The sequence below is a fragment of the Mobula hypostoma genome, chromosome 24, assembly GCF_963921235.1.
Source record: "Mobula hypostoma chromosome 24, sMobHyp1.1, whole genome shotgun sequence".
NCBI lineage: Eukaryota > Metazoa > Chordata > Chondrichthyes > Myliobatiformes > Myliobatidae > Mobula > Mobula hypostoma.
In genome coordinates, this window is record NC_086120.1 from 37,431,370 (window position 1) to 37,452,984 (window position 21,615).

Below are 21,615 nucleotides of genomic sequence, written 5' to 3' on the forward strand. Positions count from 1 at the left end.
AGAAGAGATTTGTATGTCATTAAATACACAGATTAATTCAGAATCAGATTTAACATCACAGACATATGTTGTGAAATTTGTTAAGTTTATAGCCGCAGTACCATATGTATATGTATGTATATATATGTCGATTAAATAGTTAGGTTAAAATAAGTAGAGCAAAAAAAAACAGAAATAAAACAAGTAGCAAGGTAGTGTTCATGGGTTCAATGTCCATTTAGAAATCAGATGGTAGAAGCGAAGAAGCTGTTTCTGAATCGCTGAGTGTGTACCTTCAGGCTTCTGTATCTCCTTCCTGATGGTAAGTGTGAAGAGGGCATGTCCTGGGTGGTGGGGATTCTTAATGATGGACACCACCTTCCTGACGCAGCGCTCCTTGAAGATGTCCTGGATACTACAGAGGCTAGTACCCATGATGGAGCTAACTAATTTTACAAGTTTCTGCAATTAATTTCAATCTTGTGCAGTAGCGACCCCCATCCCAGATGGTGATGCAGCCAGTCAGAATGCTCTCCACTGTACGTTTGTAGTTTTCAAGTGTTTTAGTTGACAAGCCAAATCTCCTCAAACTACTAATGAAATAAAGCTGCTGTCTTGCTTCCTTTGTAGCTGCATCAACATGTTGCATCTAGGCAAGGTCCTCAGAAATATTGATTGACATCCAAGAACTTGAAATTGCTCAGGGTACGTCCACACTACGCCGGATAATTTTGAAAACGAAGCTTTTTCTCTTCGTTTTGACCTTCTGTCCAAACTGAAACGGTGTTTTCATCCCCCGAAAACAGAGATTTTCAGAAACGATCTCCAGAGTGAATAAATCTGAAAACGCCTAATATCCATTGTAGTGTGTACGGAGTAACCGGAGAGATTTAAAAACGCTGTCATGACAACACCACAACAAAAATGCTTTTTCTGCTTCTGCTTAGTACTGCGCAAGCTGCTATAATGCGCAGTTGGTGTGAATGGCGTGAGAGTTAAATTGTAAAGTGAGCTTTTTTGACTATTTAAAAACACTGTCATGACGTGTCGGAACAGATCGCCGCAGCGTGGCATTTCGTTGTTTTCTTGAACGCAACCACCTAACAATTTCAAAACAGATGGCAACGAGACTGAAGCCAGAAGGATTAGAAATGTACTCACCAAATACTTTGACCCATAGCTTACTGAATAAATAAGTATACTCACTTTGCCCTGTTTTCTGTCCTTGCTTGTATGAAGGTGGTTCACCTATTTATGCAAGTACTTCTCTGACAATAGATGTGTAACAGCCTAATGTAACATCGTATGGAAATGCAAGATAACTCTGATGCAGACGTTTTATACATTTAACAAGGTGCTTTATTAATGCAACAGAGTTAGTCAGTTTTTCAATGTTCGTTGTCAGCTGGGTCATACTGTCCGTGAACTCCCTGTCGGTTGCCTCCATACGCTCCAGTATTTGTTTTTTTTCAGTTTTAAGTCCTCCTGCGCGAGAGCCAAGAGCAATTCCTTTTAAGTCTTTCTACTCTGTAACTGAACAAACTCACCGTACACTGTTTCCTCTTCGCTTGTTTTCTGTGTGTCCTGCGCATGACCGGTAGGAGGAGATTCGCCCAAATATCCGTCTAATGTGGACGGAGATATTTTGAAAAACGCTCAGTGTGGACGCCTGTCGTTTTTACTCGAAACCGGCGTTTTCAAAATTATCTGGCGTAGTGAGGACGTAGCCTCACTCTCTCCATTTCTGATCCCTCTGTGAGAATTGGTTTGTGTTCCCTTCTCTTACCCTTCCAGGAGTCCACAATCAGCTTGCTGACATTGGATTTACAAATATACCTACAATACTGCTCAAGACTGTACAAGTACTACTATTTTATTCAAATTTATATCTATGCTCAAAATACAAAGTTCAAAGTAAATTTATTATCAAAGTACATATACGTCACTATACACAGCCCTGAAATTATTTTTTTGTATGAGCACACTCAGTAAATCCAAGAAATACAGTAGAATCAATAGAAGTTCACAACCAACAGGAAGGACAACAACCAATTTGCAAGACAACAAACTGAAAATCCAAAAATAATAATAATAAATCTACACAACAATCAGATAAAACTTCTAAGGATATATTTTAGAAGCATGGAAACATAGAAAATAGGTGCAGGAGTAGGCCATTCGGCCTTTCGAGCCTGCACTGCCAGTCAGTATCATCATGGCTGATCATCCAACTCAGAACTCTGTACCTGCCTTCTCTCCATACACCCTGATCCCTTTAGCCACAAGGGCCATATCTAACTCCCTCTTAAATATAGCCAATGAACTGGCCTCAACTGTTTACTGTGGCAGAGAATTCCACAGATTCACCACTCTGTGTGAAGAAGTTTTTCCGAATCTCGGTCCTAAAAGGCTTCCCCTTTATCCTCAAACTGTGACCCCTCGTTCTGGACTTCCCCAACATCGGGAACGATCTTCCTGCATCTAGCCTGTCCAATCCCTTTAGGATTTTATACGTTTCAATAAGATCCCCCCTCAATCTTCTAAATTCCAACGAGTATAAGCCTAGTCGATCCAGTCTTTTATCATATGAAAGTCCTGCTATCCCAGGAATCAATCTGGTGAACCTTCTTTGTACTCCCTCTATGACAAGAATGTCTTTCCTCAGATTAGGGGACCAAAACTGCATGCAATACTCCAGGTGTGGTCTCACCAAGGCCTTGTACAACTGCAGTAGTACCTCCCTGCTCCTGTACTAGAATCCTCTTGCTATGAATGCCAGCATACCATTCGCCTTTTTCACCGCCTGCTGTACCTGCATGCCCACTTTCAATGACTGGTGTATAATGACACCCAGGTCTCACTGCACCTCCCCTTTTCCTAATTGGCCACCATTCAGATAATAATGTTTTCCTGTTTTTGCCACCAAAGTGGATAACCTCACATTTATCCACATTAAATTGCATCTGCCATGAATTTGCCCACTCACCTAACCTATCCAAGTCACCCTGCATCCTCTTAGCATCCTCCTCACAGCTAACACTGCCGCCGAGCTTCGTGTCATCCGCAAACTTGGGGATGCTGCATTTAATTCCCTCATCTAAGTCACTAATATATATTCCAAACAACTGGGGTCCCAGCACTGAGCCTTGCGGTTGTTGTTGTTGTTGTTCGTCCATCGTTGACGTCGATGAGGACCTCAACACCATAATGATGGTGTCGAGACTAGAGCGTGATTTGGATTTAAGTGAGGGAGAATTGCGCAGTGTCAGCCTCACTCTCTCTTCCCAATTCCCATCTGGATCCAGTGGCAAGACAGAGTCTAGACGGCTGGAGATGGGACTAGGCGCAATGGATGGCCAGGACGTCTTCTGTGTCTTGTCCTGCTCTGCACATTCCACAACACTTGCAGAGACCGCCTTCTTGACTGTTGGACCTTCCATTGGTCTTGTCCGCTCAATCCGCCGGAGTCTGTCTTCACATGCTGGGATAGACAATTCCCTATCTCACCGAGGGTTTGAGACCCGTCAGCTACCCTCACCTGGTTTAGCCGGCTTGTTGAAGCCGTTGCCCGGGGTGTGGCCGCTGTCGCATGCAAACAGCTACGGGGAGCCACAGGTGAGAGCTGAGTGCCAGGTGGGGACCAAAGGTGGACTAACCGCCCTGAAAAGGATGCGACATGTTCCCCCACCAGAGGTGCTACCCCTCCCTGACACCCCATATACTCCACTAATCACTGCCTGCCATTCTGAAAAGGTCCTGTTTATTCCCACGCTTTGCTTCCTGTCTGCCAACCAATTCTCTATCCACGTCAATACCTTACCCCCAATACCGTGTGCTTTAAGTTTGCACACTAATCTCCTGTGTGGGACCTTGTCAAAAGCCTTTTGAAAATCCAAATATACCACACCCACTGGTTCTCCCCTATCCACTCTACTAGTTACATCCTCAAAAAGTTCTATGAGATTCGTCAGACATGATTTTCCTTTCACAAATCCATGCTGACTTTGTCCGATGATTTCACCGCTTTCCAAATGTGCTGTTATCACATCTTTGATAACTGACTCTAGCATTTTCCCCACCACCGATGTTAGGCTAACTGATCCATAATTCCCCGGTTTCTCTCTCCCTTCTTTTTTAAAAAGTGGGGTTACATTCGCCACCCTCCAATCCTCAGGAACTAGTCCAGAATCTAAAGAGTTTTGAAAAATTATCACTTACGCATCCATTATTTCTTGGGCTACTTCCTTAAGCACTCTCGGATGCAGACCATCTGGCCCTGGGGATTTATCTGCCTTTAATCCCTTCAATTTACCTAACACCACTTCCCTACTAACATGTATTTCCCTCAGTTCCTCCATCTCACTGGACCCTCTGTCCCCCACTATTTCTGGAAGATTATTTATGTCCTCCTTAGTGAAGACAGAACCAAAGTAGTTATTCAATTGGTCTGCCATGTCCTTGATCCCCATAATCAATGCACCTGTTTCTGTCTGTAAGAGACCTACACTTGTCTTAACCAATCTTTTTCTTTTCACATATCTATAAAAGCTTTTACAGTCAGTTTTTATGTTCCCTGCCAGCTTCCTCTCAATCTTTTTTCCCTTTCCTAATTAAGCCCTTTGTCCTCCTCTGCTGGACTCTGAGTTTCTCCCAGTCCTCAGGTGAACGGCTTTTTCTGGCTAATTTGTATGTTTCTTCTTTGGAATTGATACTATCTCTAATTTCCCTTGTCAGCCACGGGTGCACTACCTTCCCTGCTTTATTTTTTTGCCAAACTGGGACGAACAATTGTTGTAGTTCATTCATGTGATCTTTAAATGTTTGCCATTGCATATCCACCGTCAACCCTTTAAGTGTCACTTGCCAGTCTATCTTAGCTAATTCACGTCTCATACCTTCAAAGTTACCCTTCTTTAAGTTCAGAACCTTTGTTTCTGAATTAACTATGTCACTCTCCATCTTAATGAAGAATTCCACCATATTATGGTCACTCTTACCCAAGGGGTCTCTCACGACAAGATTGCTAATTAACCCTTCCTCATTACTCAACACCCAGTCTAGAATGGCCTGCTCTCTAGTTGGTTCCTCAACATGTTGGTTCAAAAAACCATCCCGCACACATTCCAAGAAATCCTCTTCCTCAGCACCCTTACCAATTTGGTTCACCCAATCTATATGTAGATTGAAGTCACCCATTATAACTGCTGTTCCTTTATTGCACATATTTCTAATTTCCTGTTTAATGCCATCCCCAACCCCACTACTACTGTTAGGTGGCCTGTACACAACTCCCACCAGCGTTTTCTGCCCCTCAGTGTTATGCAGCTCTACCCATATCGATTCCACATCCTCCCGGCTAATGTCCTTCCTTTCTATTGCGTTAATCTCCTCTCTAACCAGCAATGCTACCCCACCTCCTGAATATTGAATATCCCTGAATGTTGAGCTCCCATCCTTGGTCACCCTGGAGCCAGGTCTCTGTGATCCCAACTATATCATATTCATTAATAACAATCTGCACTTTTAATTCATCCATCTTGTTACGAATGCTCCTTGCATTGACACACAAAGCCTTCAGGCTTGCTTTTACAACACTCTTACCCTTATACAATTATGTTGAAAAGTGGCCCTTTTTGATTTTTGCCCTGGATTTGCCGACCTGTCACTTTTACTTTTCACCTTACTACTTTTTTCATCAACAAAAACAGGGTTTAGCACTCCACATGAGTATATGCAATTCTGATACGAAGTACAGACCACTATACTTAACTGAGAGTGCAACCTGGAAAAAAATTATCACTGTTGAAGAAAAAGTTAACAAATGGAAGAGATCCCCACAATCTGAGCAGACTAGATGTCAACAAGGAGATGCTGAATGCCAGGCTCAGAGTTGGAGATCTCTTCCCAGAAACAGAAGGGTTCGTTGTGGCAATACGAGTGGTAAAATCAAAAATACATAGTAAAAGACCAACAAATTCATGATGATAAATATGGAAAATACCAAGAAAAACCAGAAACAATCCAACACATTACAGAATCCCGTAGCAGTTTGATTACTTACACAGACATAATCAAGTGGCAAACATCATTCATCAAAGTCTTGCTTTAAAATACAAACTCATAAAAGAAATCATATCTTACTATAAATACAAGCCTAATCCAGTTTTAGAGTCAGAATCCCACAAATTATATTACGACCGATCTGTTACAGATAGGACAATCCATAACCATCCAGAAATAATACTGGATAAACAAGGTTAATAGATATAGCCATTCCAAACACACATAACTTACAGAAATCAATAAGTGAAAAACACCATAAATATGCTGAATTAAAAAAGGAAGTTGATAAACTTTGGAACATGAACATGTCCTGACAGCAATATCTACAACTGGTTTCATCCCAAACGCACTACACAATAGCATTAAACAATTAGGGCTACACAGCAGTATCTATGTAAACCCTCAGAAAGCCACAATACTAGACACTACTAGAATAGTCCAAAAGTTCAAAGCAATTGAAAAATGAGTGTGCTTGACTATGCCTGCACCTCAGGTTTTACAAGTTTGAGCTGAGGAAAAAATGTCTTACACGAGATGAGGAATCTTTGAAAGCCAGTCGGTAGGCTGTGTAACAGTTCAGTGATGGAGGCAAGTGAAGTTGAATGAAGCTATACCCTCTGGTTCAAGAGTGTGATGGTTGAGGGGTAATATCTTCTCTTGAACCTGGTGGTGTGGGACCTGAGGTTCCTGTACTTTCCTCCTGATGGCAAAGGCGAGATGAGAGCATGGCCTCAGTGGTGGGAGTCCTTGTTAATGGATGCTGCTTTCCTGCAACAGCGCTCTGTATAGATGTGTTTAATGGTGGGAAGAGCTTTACCCATGATGACTGGGCCATCTCCACTATTTTTTGTGGGATTTTCTGTTCAAGAGCATTGGTGTTTCCATACCAGGCTGTGATACAGCCAGTCAATATATCCTTCACCAGACGTCTACAGAAGTTTGTCAAAGCTTTAGACGTCATGCCAAACCTTCCCAAACTCCGAAGAATGTAGAGACGTTGCATGCTTTTCCATAATGGTTCTTACGTGCTGGACCCAGGACAGATCCTCTGAAATGATAACACCGAGGAATTTAATGTTGCTGACCCTCTCCACCTCTCATCCCCAATGAGGACTAGCTCATGGACCTCTGGTTTCCTCCTCCTGAAGTCTATAATCAGTTCTTTGGTCATGCTAACATTATGAGAGAGTTGTTATAGTGGCACCAATCCCCCAGATTTTCAATCTCCCCTCCTATATGCTAATTCGTCACTATTTTTGATTTGGCTAAAGATAGTGATGTCATCATCAAATTTGAATATGGTATTGGAACTATGCTTAGCCTTACAGTCATAAGTCTAAAACATTAGGGCAGAGGGCTAAACACACAGCTGCATGGTGCAACAGTGCCGACAGAGATTGTGTTGATGTTTTTGCCAATTGGGTCTGTCTTGGGTCTGCATGTGAAGAAATCGAGGATCCAACTGCACAAGGAGGGATTGATGCCAAGGCCTTGAAGCTTATTGATTAATTTTGAGGGATTATAGTATTCAATGCTGAGCTATAATTGATGAAAGCACCCTGATGTATGCACCTTTGCTGTTCAGATGTCCCAGGTTGAGTGAAGAGCTAATGAAATGGCATCTGCTGTAGACCTGTTGTGACAGTAGGCAAGTTGAAGCAGATCTGAGTCACTTCCCAAGCAGTAGATACGTTTCATCATCAACCTCTCAAAGCACTTCATCACAATGGATGCAAGTACACTGGATGATAGTCACTGAGGCAGGTTACCTTGTTCTTCTTGGGCACCAGTATAATTGAAGCCTACTTTAAATTGGTGGGTGCCTCAGGCTGCCTAAGTGAGAGGTTAAAGATATCAGTGAACACTCCAGTCAGTTGATCAGCACAGATTTTTAGTGCTCACCCAGGTATCGCATCTTGGTCAGATGCTTTCCGTTGATTCACTCTCCTGAAAGATGCTCTGTCAGCCTCAGAGACTGAAATCACAGTTATCCAGGGCTGTGGGAGTCTGTGAAGGTTCTTTGATGTTTTGATGATCAAGTTGAGTATATAAGATACTGAGCTCATCTTAGGAGCAAAGCCTTGTTGTTGCCTATGTTGCTTGGTTTCACTTTGTGAGAGGTAACAGCCACTTTGCGCGTGAGATGGCTTTCCAGAGATCATATCTGGACCTCTTGCATCTTACTTGGTCACTCCATCTGAGTGCCACTGATCTGGCCCTCAGCAGAGTGCGGATCTCATGGTTTATCCAGGCCTTCTGGTTGGGGGAAGGCTGAATGATCTTTGTGGTGACACACTTGTCCATGACTGTTTTAATATTGGTATATTCATTCCGATACTTTTATCAGTCCATGAACATAGCCCAATCCATCAATTCCTTAGCCACTCTTTTGCCTACCACAACCACCTTTTTTGTTGTCCTTATCTCTGGAACTTTGTTCTTTAGCCTTTGCCTGTATGCTGATAGGAGAAGGACAGCCAAGATATCGGACTACCTTAAATGTGGTCTAGGCATGGAACAGTAGGCATTCCTAAGCACAGAATACGAGCAGTGGTTGAGTATGTTGGGACCCCCAGTGCTGCAAGTTACATATTGCCAATAACTGGCCAGAGATTTCTTCAAACAAGCCTGAGGGAGGCCACCTCCTATCACCATAATAAAAAGCTGCATTTTCAGTTAGTTATAAGAAACTTGAGAAAGGCAGACCCTATTCCATAGTAAAAGCCTTCCCAGATACAATCAGGAACAAGTCAACTTAAGTCAGTTGAAATAGCTGGTATTAGAAATGAAACTTCTGCAGCAAAACATAGCTTGGAACAAATGATTCTCAGAGTGTGGGTTGATGCGAGGTAGGGTTGATCATGAGCAAAGACAGAAACAACTGGTATTGTTGCAAATTAGGTAGTTGATTTGATGAATAGCTGTTAAGAATTTTTTGACAAATTTCTACTTAATTTCTAGCAATAATATTTAAAGATTAGCTTTATTTGTCACATGTACATCAAAACATACAGTGAAATGCACTATTTGCATCAAAGACAAATACATTATCAGTATTTGCGTCTGCCACCATTATATCCTAACAACCCATACGTCTTTGGAACATGAGAGGAAACCAGAGCACCCAGAGGAAGACTATATGGTCATGGGGAGATCACGCAAACTCCTTACAGGCATGGCGTGAATTAAACTCCAGTTGCTGGTGCTGTAAAACACTATACTAATCACTACGCTATTGTGCTGAGTACCAAAAGTTGGGAAAGATACATGTTGTTTGGTGACTATCTGGTAAGATTTTAAAGTATAGATCTGGCAGTAATAAATATAAAAAGGTAACTTCTCTATTATTAAGTATTTTAAATGGTTAATACATGTTAAAGATTGGTGACATGTCACAACTCCAGCACAAAGGAGCTCCTGGATACCTAGAAATCTGAGCATACATTTCCAAAGTAATGTTTGTAGTTCAAGGATCTTTGGCTCCTTTTGTGAGTTGGCTTGCAAGAGTGGGTGGGGGGACTGGGGGGTGCAGTAAGCTACAGACTATGCAACACATCATGGAGGGGGAAAAGTTATCTCCTTTTACCAGGAGACAGTCACACCTGTAAGATATGGTCTTCGGATATGGTCAGTGGCTGGGGAGTCCAACTGCAAATGAGATAGTTAAGGGAACCAGAATGATAGGATGTGGGAGACTGTCTGTGACATTATAAAAGTGGCTTTTAGCTTGTTTGGCTGAGAGTGGGGCAAATGCAGATTGAATGACAATGACACAGAAAGCCATTCAAGTGAGGAAAGCAAAGAATATATATTAGTAGTGGTGCAGGCTACTGTGAGAGATACTATTCTCTGCAAAAACAGCAAGCGTTCACAAAGTTGTGCTTCCTGCCCCAATGCCAAGAGTTAAGGATATCTGCTGAGAACTGGAGAGGAAGGAAAAGAATTCTGTCATGTAGTTACCAAAAACAGATGAAAGATAAAGAAATGATGGTCTGCATAGTCTGTATGTAATACCTTGGTTAAGATTTTTACTACAGTGCTTTAGGTATTTCATTTGAGCAGTTCTGTAAAAGCAATCTGTTCAGCAATCAGCTAGCTTGGGTTTGAGTTGAGATGAGAAGCTTGTTGTTCAACTTAGGAATGTGCTGTCAGCCAATCAAGATGGTAGAATTCAGAGAAGGTTCTAGAGAACGCTGGGCAGAGAGATCTTTGTTTTGCAGGAGCTGGGAGACGACAGGAGGGAAGATGGTGGAGGATGCCAACCCTGTTGCAGAAGGTGCTCTCTCTGTGCAGATGAATGGCTTTGAGGAGGAAGCACCAATACCCTTTTGTTCAAGCTGGATTTCGAGCGACCTTCAGAAGGTGGTGTGTTTTCACTGTGACCAAGTTATCAGAAGATTGATGCCGATAAGAGAGATAAGAAAGAGACAAATGGGGGAAACATTCAAAATGCTAATAAGAGAGAGACGAGAGAGATTAACGAAGAGAGACACAGTTCCGAGTATTGTTTAGACCGGTTGCTTTGAACCTGAACTGTTTGAAGTTTGATGGACAGGCGATACCCTAGCAGGGGGATAAAAGGAACAGGTTCACTAAGGCAAGACACGCCACGACACCACGAGATAACGCGACCCTGGAAAAGCGGTGTGCCCCCACAGGTTGGTGGGAGTTTTGGAGGTCTGGTCGCGGGACCAACCATAGATGCACAGGGTGAGAAGGTATGATCGGTGGGAACCTGGTGTGTGTGTCCACCCTTGCCTGGGTGCCGGGTTCACCGCAGAAGAACGATTGTATCCGGAACGGAGGGGTCACAGTCGGTGACCTCAGAAGACATTAAAAAGGGCTCGCGCCGAAAGCTAACTGCGAGGAATATCAAAGGTCTGTTGAATCCGATTTGAATATCAGCATTCGTTCTCTCTCTCTCTCCCCAACGGCACAACAGCGATTACTGCGAACTGAAACTGAACTGAACTCTGTGTCACTTGAGACTAATATTTTACCCCTAGACTGCGATAGAGCTTGATTGATCCTATTATCCTAGTTCTGTGTACATGTGTGTTTATTCATTGCTAACCTGTTGCATTTATATCCTTATTATTAGAGTACTGTGTTACTTATTTCTTTAATAAAACTTTCTTAGTTCCAGTAATCCAGACTCCAACTAAGTGGTCCATTTCTGCTGGTTTGGCAACCCAGTTACGGGGTACGTAACATCACGCAGACAGAGGGTCCAGTACGCGGGTTACAGACAAGTTCAACATTTGAACTCCACCGTACACATTTGACTGTTTAAGTATAATGGGTCCTTTTTGTTTTCTTTCTTTCCTTTAATAACTGATTGCTTAAGTTAACATTTTAAAACACACTTCCTTATAATTGTAGGCAGTGTACAATCTGTTATTTCTTGCCGACAGGTGATTGCCGGGGTCAGTAAATCACACGGCATTCACACAAACCAGAGTCTGAGGGGGTGAGACATCCCAAACTCACGGATTAGGCAGGATCAAAGTCATTTACACCCTAGACGTATGAATCCTAAGAAAGGTGGGTTTCCTGCCGCGGAATCCAATGGCTGTCAGCGAGTGGCTAACGTGCCGCATTTCCAGAGATGCCAAGTCAGTTTCATGAATGAGCATCTACAGTGGTACTAGAAAGTTTGTGAATCCTGTAGAATTTTCTCTAATCCTGCATAAATATGACCGAAAATATGATCAGATCTTCACACATCCTAAAATGAGATAAAGAGAACTCAATTAAATAAATAACACAAAAAACATTATACTTATTTCATTTATTAAGAAAAATGATACAATATTACATGTATTTGTTGGAGAAAGTATGTGAACCTTTGCTTTCAGTAACTGGTGTGACCACCCTGCTTCTCCCCCCCCCCCCACCCCACTGTACAGCAATAACTTGAACCAAATGTTTCTAGTAACTGTTGATCAGTCCTGTACATCAGCTTGGATGAATTTTAGGCTATTCCTCCTTACAAAACTGCTTCAACTCTGGGATGTTAGTGGGCTTCCTTGCATGAACCGCTTGTTTCAGGTCCTTCCACAACATTTCCCTAAGACTAAGATCAGAACTTTGAGTCGGCCATTCCAAAACATGGATTTTCTTCTTTTTTAAACATTCTGCTGTTAATTTACTCTTGTCATTTGGATCACTGTCTTGTTTTATTATCCAACTTCTATTAAGTTCCAGGTGACGGACTGCTACCCTGACATTCTCCCGTAAAATTGATATAATTTTGAATTATTGTTCCCTCAACACTGCAAGCTGTCCAGGCCCTGAGGCAGCAAAGCAGCCCCAAACCATGATGCTTCCACCGTGCTTCACAGTTGGGATGAGGTTTTGGTGTTGGTGTGCAGTGCTCATTATCCTCCACAAATAGCAATGCACACATCTGCCAAAAAAGTTCAACTTTTGTCTCATCTGTCTACAGAACAATGTCCCAGCATGTTGTAGAACATCCAGGCAGTCTTTTGCAAACTTGAGACATGCAGCAATATTTATTTTGGAGAGCAGAGGTTTCCTCCATGGTGTCCTTTCATGAACAGCATTCTTGTTCAGTGTTTTTCATATAAACAGAGACTTTAGCAAGTTATAGAGATTTCTGCAGGTCTTTTGCTGTTGTTCCCCTTGGATTCTTTTTCACATCCTTCAGCATTGCATGTTGTGTTCTTGGTGTGATCTTTGCAGGGCACCCACTCCTAGGGAGAGTAGTAACAGTACTGAGTTTCCTCCATTTGTAGATAATTTCTCTTACTGTGGACTGATGAACATGCAGGTCTTTAGAAATGCTTTTGTAGCCTTTTCCAGCTTCATGCGTCTCTACAATTCTTCTAAGGTCCTCTGTTAGTTGTTTTGATCGAGGCATGTTGCACATAAACAGATCTTTCTTGAGAAGAGCAGGCTCTGTCAGTAACCTGACTTTATGTGTCTTTTATTATAAGGCAGGGCACCTCTACCACCCACACCTCCAATCTCATTTTGTTGACTGGAACACCTGACTCCACATAGCTTTTGTAGAAGGCATTACCCCAGAGGTTCATGTAGTTTATCGAACAAATACATATAATATTGGATAATTTTTCTCAATAAATAAATGAAAAAGTATAATGTTTTTGTGTTATTTATTTAATTGGTTCTCTTTATCTAGCTTTAGGGCTTGCGTGAAGATCTGATCACATTTTAGGTATACAATTAAGTACAAGCTCAAAATATAATAATCTTTGTCCTGCTGAATGGCATAGGGTTAAAAACATAATTACCTAAAAAAAGATCTAGGCATCACATCTGCTCTACCATTTCATCATGCCTCATCCATGTTCCCTTTCAATGCCATTTCCTGCCTTCCCCTCGTAACTTTTCATGCCATGACTAATCAAGAACCTACTAACCTCTACCTTAAATACACCTAATGATCTGGCCTCCACAGCTGCCTGTAGCAACGAATATCACAGACTCACCACCCTCTGGCTAAAGAAATTCCTCCTCATCTCCGTTCTAAATGATCGTCCCTCCATTATGAGGCTGTTCCCTCTGGTACTAGAACCACCAATCATAGGAAACACCTGCTCCATATCAACTCTATCTACGCCTTTCAAAATTTGATAGGTTTCAATGAGATCCCCTCATTTCTCTAAATTTCAGCAAGTACAGGTCCGGAGCCATCAAATGCTCCTCATACAATAATCATTTCATTCCTGGAATCATTTCTGTGAACCTCCTCTGAAGTCTCTCCAAGGCCAGCACATCTTTTCTTTGATAAGGGGCCCAAAATTGCACACAATATTTCAAGTGAATCCTCACCAGTGCCTTATAAAGTCTCAGCATAACATCCTTGCTTTTATATTCTAGTCTATCAAAATGAATGCTAACTTCACATTTGCCTTCCTCACCACCAACTCAACCTGCAAGTTAACCATTTGGGAATCCTGCATTAGGAGTCCCAAATTTCCTTGCACCTTGGATTTTTGAAAATAGTCTATGCTGTTATTCTTTCTACCAAAGTGCATGACCATATACTTCCTGACACTGCGTTCCACCTGCCATGTTTTTGCTCATTCTCTTAATCTGTCTAGGTCCTTCTGCAGACTCCCTATTTCCTCAACACTGCCAGCTCCTCCACTTATCTTTGTGTCATCTGCAAACTTGGCCACAAATCCATTAATTCAGTCATCCAAATCATTGGCATATAACATGAAAAAAAGTGGTCCCAACACTGACCCTTGCAGAACACCAATAGTCACCAGCAGCTAACAAGTAAAGGTCCCCTTTATTCCCATTCTCTGCTTTCTGCCAATCAGCCAATCTTCTATTTATGCTAGAATCTTTCCTGTAATATCATGGGCTTTTATCTTGTTAAGCAGCTTCAAATGTGGCAGCTTGTCAAAGACGTTCAGAAAATCCAAGTACACAACATCCACTGATTCTCCTTTGCCTATTCTGCTTGTTATTTCCTCAAAGAATTCCAGAGGTTTGTCAGGCAAATTTTTCCCTGAAGGAAACCATGCTGACTTTGACCTATTTTATCATGTGCTTCAAAGTATCCTGAAGCCTCATCCTTAACAATTGACCCCAACATCTTCCAAGCCACTGAGGTCAGGTTAACTGGCCTAAAATTTCTTTTCTTCTGCCTCCCTCTCTTTCTGAAGAATAGAATGACATTTGCAATTTTCTAGTCTTCTGGAACCATGTCAGAAATTAGTGATTCTTGAAAGAACATTACTAAAACCTCCTCAATCTCTTCGGCTACCTCTTTCAGAACCTTGGGGTGTAGTCCATCTGGACTTGGTGACTTATCTACCTTCGAACCTTTCAGCTTCCCAAGCATCTTCTCCACTGTAATAGCATCTGCACTCACTTCTGTCCCTGCCACTCTTGAACTTGTGGCATACTGCTATTGTCTTCCACTGTGAAGCAAAATACTTATTCAATTTGTCCGCCATTTCCTTGTTCCCCATTACCATCTCTCCAGTGTCATTTTCCAGTGGTCCGATATCTCGCCTCTCTTTTACTCCTTATATATCTTTTAAAAAAATCTTTTGATATCCTCTTTTCTATTATTGGCTAGCTTACCTTCATATTTCATCTCTTCCCCCCATGTGGCTTTTTAAGTTGCCTTCTGCTGGTTTTTAAAAACTTCACAATCCTCTAACATCCCACTATTTTTTGCTCTATTATATATTCTCTCTTTTGCTTTATGTTGTCTCTGACTTCCCTTGTCAGCCATGGATGTGACATCCTTATTGTCTATCGAATATTTCAGTAATATTTGAGTAATATTGGAAATATATCGTTTGATTAAGCATTCTTTGTTGTTTACATAATTCATTATGGGTTATATGTAAAAGTACGTGAATGGCATACTTCAATACGCCACATCATATGTGCGGTCTCATTAAAGTAAAAATGAAGTGTACATGTTCTCTCGGGCTCCTGTGTTTCTCCGGAGTTACAAAACATGACAATTCTGCCTTTAGAATACTACTTCTTCTTTGGGATACATCTATCCTCGGCCTTCCAATTTGCTCCCAGAAATTCCAGCCGTTGCTGTTCTGCTGCCAGCCTTGCCCGTGCACCCTTCCAATCAACTTTGGGCAACTCCTCTCAGGACTCTGTAATTCCCTTTATTACACTGGTTCATTACACAACACCCAATTCAGAACAGCTTTTCCATGAGGGGGCTCATCCACAAGCTGCTCTAAAAAGCCATCTCATAGGCATTCTCCAAATCTCTTGGGATCCACCACCAACCTGATTTTCCCCATCTAACTGCATATTGAAATCCCCCATGACTATAGTAACATTGCCCTTTTAACATGCATTTTCTATCTCCCATTGTACTTTGTAGACGACATCCTTGTTACTGTTTGAACTCCCATCAGGGTTGTTTTACTCTTGCAGTTTCTTAACTCTACTCACAAAGATTCTGCATCTTCCAATTCTATGTCATGTCTTTCTAAGGATTTAATTTAATTTCTTTTCCACAGATGCTGCCTGGCCAATTGAATACCTCTAGCATTTTGTGTTGAATTTCCAGCATCTGCAGATTTTCTCATGTTTGTGATTCACTACACACTGCATCTGCTTGTATACCAACTGCCCCATCCTCAGCCCTATCACTCCTTTTCCCACCTCCCTGTCAAAGTAGTTTGTACCCTCCCCAACAGCTCTAGCAAACCTGCCCACAAGGATATTGGTCCACCTCGGGTTCATGTGTAACCCTTCCCTTTTCTACAGGTCCTACCTTCACCAGAAGAGATCCCAATGATTCAGGAATCTGAAGCCCTGCTCCCAGTTCCTCAATCATGCATTCATCTATTCTTACCCTCACTGGTGTGTGACACAGGCAGCAAACCAGAGATTGCTACCCTAGAGGTCCCGCTTTTCAGCTTTCTACCTAACTTCTTAAATTCTCTCTTCAAGACCTCCTCCCTGTTCCTACCCATGTCATTGATGCCAATATGTACCAAGACATCTGGCTGCTCACACTCCCCCCTTTAGAATGCCGTGAACCCAATCCAACATGTCCCTGACCGTTATAATGTGGGTTATGGCCAAAGGGAAAATGTCTGGAGTTGCTTAGCACTTCAGTGCAAGGGTGTTTGCTAGGTGTGTCAAAAATCAAAAACTAGGGAAATTAGCGAAAATCAAAATGCCAATACTTACAAAAAGATATCTACCAGCGAAAACACAATAATAGCTCCATACTTATTCTTGTCCATTGTGAACTCTTGGCAGCCCCTGTCTCTCTCCCATACTGAAGGGATAAGTCCTTTTTTTTGGGCACCAGGATATCATCAAATTTAACTTAATTACCGACAAAGTTAACTTAAGACTACACATGAATCAGAATATGCTGCAACCCACAACGTACTTACAATCATTACAAAACAAACAGAAGCATCTACCTCAAATTCAGATTACAAACAACATATACACATTTACACAACCTCATTACTAATGAAGTAGAATATTCTGTCACATATGGCAGGAAACGTAGCATGAAGCCAACCCAAAAGCATCAGCTCAGTTTAGGACTTACAGTTAAGTACAAATAAGGAACAAAATTAAACTAAACTTTGGTGTCTGACTCTGAATGTATGTAAAAATGCAGAGGGGAAACAGTGGATAAATTATAGAATATACCAGGGAAGGCACTGATGTACAACAGCAGCAGACTGGCAACACAATGTTTGTGTGTGAGTGAATACGCATGTCTAAGGACTTCAATTACCGAGTGCTCTCGTCACACTGAGCCCGGCACCTGGGTGGCAACATACCGTTTGGGTGTCTCTTTCACGTCCACAGAATCTCGTGTCTACTCCCCTAAGTATGGAATTTTCTTTCACTACTGCAGTCCTCTTCTTCTCCTTTCCTTTTGGAGCTACAGGGACCTAGTCACTGCACGCCCACTCCCAGCCCCTGGTAAATCATCCCCCTCAACAGCACCCAAAGTGGTATACTTATTATTGACACTCCTCCAGGTATCTGCCTCCTGCAACTTCCTGTAACTACCTCCCTGTAGCTCTATCACCTCCTCATTTTTCCATATAAGCGAAGGTCATCGAGCTGCAGCTCCAGTTCCTTAATACAGGCTCTGAGCAGCTGCAGATCAGTGCACTTCGTGCAGTCACAACTTACTAACCCTAACCCATTTGTCTTTGGAAAGTGGGAGGAAACGGGAGCACCCAGAGAAAATCCGCATGGTCACGGGGAGAACGTACAAACCCCTTAGAGAGAGCAGCAGGAAAAGAACACTGATCTCATAGCTGGTACTGTAAAGTTTATATTAACCACTACACTACGGTGCTGCCCGGAGATAAATCTACTACAATCCGTTGGAGTTTGAAGAGATGAGAGGAAACTTGACTGAAACACAATTTCCTGAAGGGTCGCAATAAGGTATACAGAAAAAGTTTCCTCTCCGAGATTTTAGAATTAGGGATCACTGCTTAAAAATAAGGGATCACCCATTAAGAAAAATATTTTTTCAGCTATTAAGACTTTGGAGCCCTCTTCCTCCAAGGGCAATTGATGCAGAGTATTTAAATATTTTTCTTGAATAGATTCTTGAAAGTAAGAGTGTGAAAAGTAACTGAGAATGTGGAGCTGAGATTAAGTCAGATCAAACATAACTTAGTGAATGGTACAGCAGGATCTGTTGTGTCAAGTAATGCATTCAAATTGGAAAAAAAAACTTTGCCTAGTATGTCACAACATTAATCTGGAAGTACTTCACAAAAGATAGAATACTAGGGCTTTAGAGAGTTTAGACTTAAAATTCAACTGCTAGACTTCTTTCTCAAAAGAGAAGATATATAGAGATAACACACACAAAATACTGGAGGAACTCAGCAGGCCAGGTAGCATCTATGGAAAAAAGTATAGGTCCTGCAGTAGGATCTCAGCTCAAAACATTGACTGTACTCTTCTGCATAGATGCTGCCAGGGCTGCTGAGTTTCTCTAGCATTTTGTGTGTGTTGATGGATTTCCACCATCTGCAGATTTTCTCTTGTTTATATGTAGGAACTTAATGTTTTCTAGGCTTAAAGTTGGAAATTACCCATTTGTTTACACCCCACAGATTTTCAAGATCAAATTGCTTGGATTGCATTATTTAAAAAAAAAGGTTGATCAATTTGGGTGCCACCGTAGTGTAGTGGTTAGTGTAACGTTGTTACAGTGCCAGCGACCCAGGCTCAATTCCGCTGCTAACTTTAAGGAGTTTGTTCGTTCTCCATGCGATCACGTGCGTTTCCTCCAGGCGCTCCAGTTCCTCTCACTTTCCAAAGATGTAAAGGTTAGTAGGTTAAATGATCACAGGGGTGTAATTGGGCGGTGCTGTATCTCTACACAATAAAACATACGACGAACACCAGATGGCTGAACACAATTTTAAAGGGGCTTCAAAGCAAAAAAGGACATTGGCATCAGATTAATGATAGCTAATGTTACTTGATCACAAGAAAACTTGGAATGAGTATGAGTTATCACCAATATTCTTCTCCACCTATTTAACCCCCAAGCTTTCTGACAGCTTGACAAAGCTTATTTGTTGAATATAACTAGTTTAAAACTGAGGTAGGGAGGCCTTTTCCCTCAAATTATTCATATTCACAAATCAGTCATCTTTCTTCCATATTTTTTTCAGAATGTGAGAGGCCAGAAAAATCCTTTCCACCTCTAATGTATGGTCAATTAAAGGAAAATAAAAAGAGAAATTAGGATTAAAATGACAGAGGTTCAAATTAGCAAACTGCAAGTTAAATACAAGTTAAAATAGCAACCTTCTTGAGGTTTTTATAAACCAAAATATCACAGAACTTACATCTGAGAGGGTGGGGGAAAAGATCTGATGCCTCGTGGGAAGTAACTGATGGAGTCAAATCATCTGCTGACGATTGAGTTTCATCCTCTTCCTCTCCAGAAAGAAGATCTTTAGCTATTTGCTCCTGTCAACAAAATGAATAGGTCTATTACGTAGGTTTATTTCATTAACTGCTTCTGTTTTAGCAGTTCACTTTTATTTTCTCAGTAGATTTGCATAGTTCAAGTTTCTTTTCATATTATATTTAGTGCTGGACTAATTCTGAAACCAGCCACCAACATATATTTGCCTTTATGTCCTTCAGAAGTTGGAAGAGTTAATAGTTAGGCCAGAAAAATATTTTCCACCTCTAATGTATGGTGAATTAATGAAAAAAAAAGAGAAATTATGATCTGCCTCTCCCTCAACAAATTTCAAGCCACATTTTTTTTTACTCTTTTACTTCCACATCAAACTCAATTGTGTTATGAAAGACTTAACCTATGAGGAGCGTTTGATGTCCCTTACCCTGTTCTCCATGGAATTAAGAATAAGGGAGGATCTCACTGAAACCTACAGGATACTAAAAGGCCTCAATAGAGTGGACAAGCAAAGGATATTCCCATTAATAGAAAAGTCTAGGATACAAGGGGATATCATAGCCTCAGAATGAATGGACAATCCTTTAAAACTGAGGTGATCAAGAATTTACAGCACGGAATAGGCCCTACAGCCACACCAACAAGAACACCCTGATTTACCCTGACTTAACCCTTCTTCAGCCAGAGGATGATGAATCTGTAGAATTCACTGAGTGCAGTGGAGGCCAAGTCATTTGGTATATTTAAGGCAGAGATTGATAGGTTCTTGACTGATAAGGGGGTTAAAGGTTACAGGAAGTAAGAAGAAGAATGAGGCTTTAAAAAATTAGAATGATTGAATGGCAAAGAGGACTCAAAGGGTCAAATGGCCTAATTCTGATCCTACACCTTATGGTTACTCAATGGTGTTTGCATTGAAATGGATAAGAACTATTTCAACAGATGCTGATAATTATGCAGATTATGGTGAAAATTGCAGGTACACTTTTTTTCCCTTTTTATCAATCTAGTTTTAGAAGGAAGCCATTTAAGCTAAAGATAAGACAGCATCAGAGATGGTGGAGAATAGAAATTGCAGCGAAGCAATGAATTTTTGTTGACGAAGATGCAGATTCAGATGTTAATCAACACATTTATCATTAAACACTATCCAACAATAATTGGGCATGAACAACAAAAAATTTGTCTTCATTATAGAATGCAAGTTCCAAATGTGTCCAGAGCAGGAGAGAAGTGGGTAGGGAAGAGTGGTGAAAAAAAAAATTGGCAGCGACTTTATTTTTAAGTGACACCAAAAAAAAATGAGAACACTTAAAAGAGAAATCATGAGAGCAAAAAGAAGACATGATTTTGTTCAAGCAGACAAGTTGAAAAAGAATCTTAAGAGCTTCTACAGATATATTAAGAGCAAAAGGATAGCAAGGGACAAAATTAGTCGTCAAAAGATCAAAGTGTTAATTTATACGTGGAGCTAAAAGAGATGGGGAATTTCTTAAATGGAATTTTTTTTTGCATTTGCATTTACTCGGCAGACAGACACAGAGTCTACAGGTGTGAGGAGATGCAGCAGCAAGGTCATATACAGATTACAGAAGAGGAGGTGTTTACTGTCTTGATGCAAATTAAGGTGGATAAATCCTCAGGACCTGACAAGATGCTTCTTTGGACCCTGTGGGAGGCTAGCGCGGAAATTGTAGGAGACCTACCAGAGATATTTAAAACATCCCAAGCCATGGGTGAGGTGCCAGAGACTTGGAGGACAGCTGATGTTGTTCTGTTGTTTAAGAAAGACTCTAAGAGTAAGCCAGGAAATCATAGGCCAGTGAGCCTAACATCAGTCGTGGAAAAGTATTGAAAGGTATTCTAAGGGACTCTAGCGGGAAAACTGATGAAGACAAATTAGTGGATGTTGTCTACATGGAAATTAGTAAGGCATTTAACAAGGTGCCACATGGGAGGCAGGTCAAGAAGGTTCAGTCACTTGGCATTCAAGATTAGGTAGTAAACTGGACTAGTCATTGGCTTCACGAAAGAAGCTACAGAGTTGTCATAGATGGATGCCTCTTGGACTGGAGGCCTGTGACTGGTGGTGTGCGGCAGGGATTGGTGCTGGGTCCACTGTTGTTTATCACCTATATTAACGATCTGTA

The 21,615-nt window shown here is 41.4% G+C and overlaps 1 protein-coding gene across 5 annotated transcripts in view; it reads right to left on the reverse strand.

The window, feature by feature from the left end:
* LOC134337406 (mesoderm induction early response protein 2-like) overlaps positions 1-21,615 on the reverse strand; it is a 104,855-nt gene that overhangs the window by 54,920 nt on the left and 28,320 nt on the right. For all 5 annotated transcript variants that reach the window (XM_063032375.1, XM_063032372.1, XM_063032377.1 and 2 more), the window contains one exon: positions 19,386-19,509. In XM_063032375.1, coding sequence (XP_062888445.1) covers positions 19,386-19,509 — 124 coding nt within the window. The remainder of the gene's footprint in view (positions 1-19,385; positions 19,510-21,615) is intronic.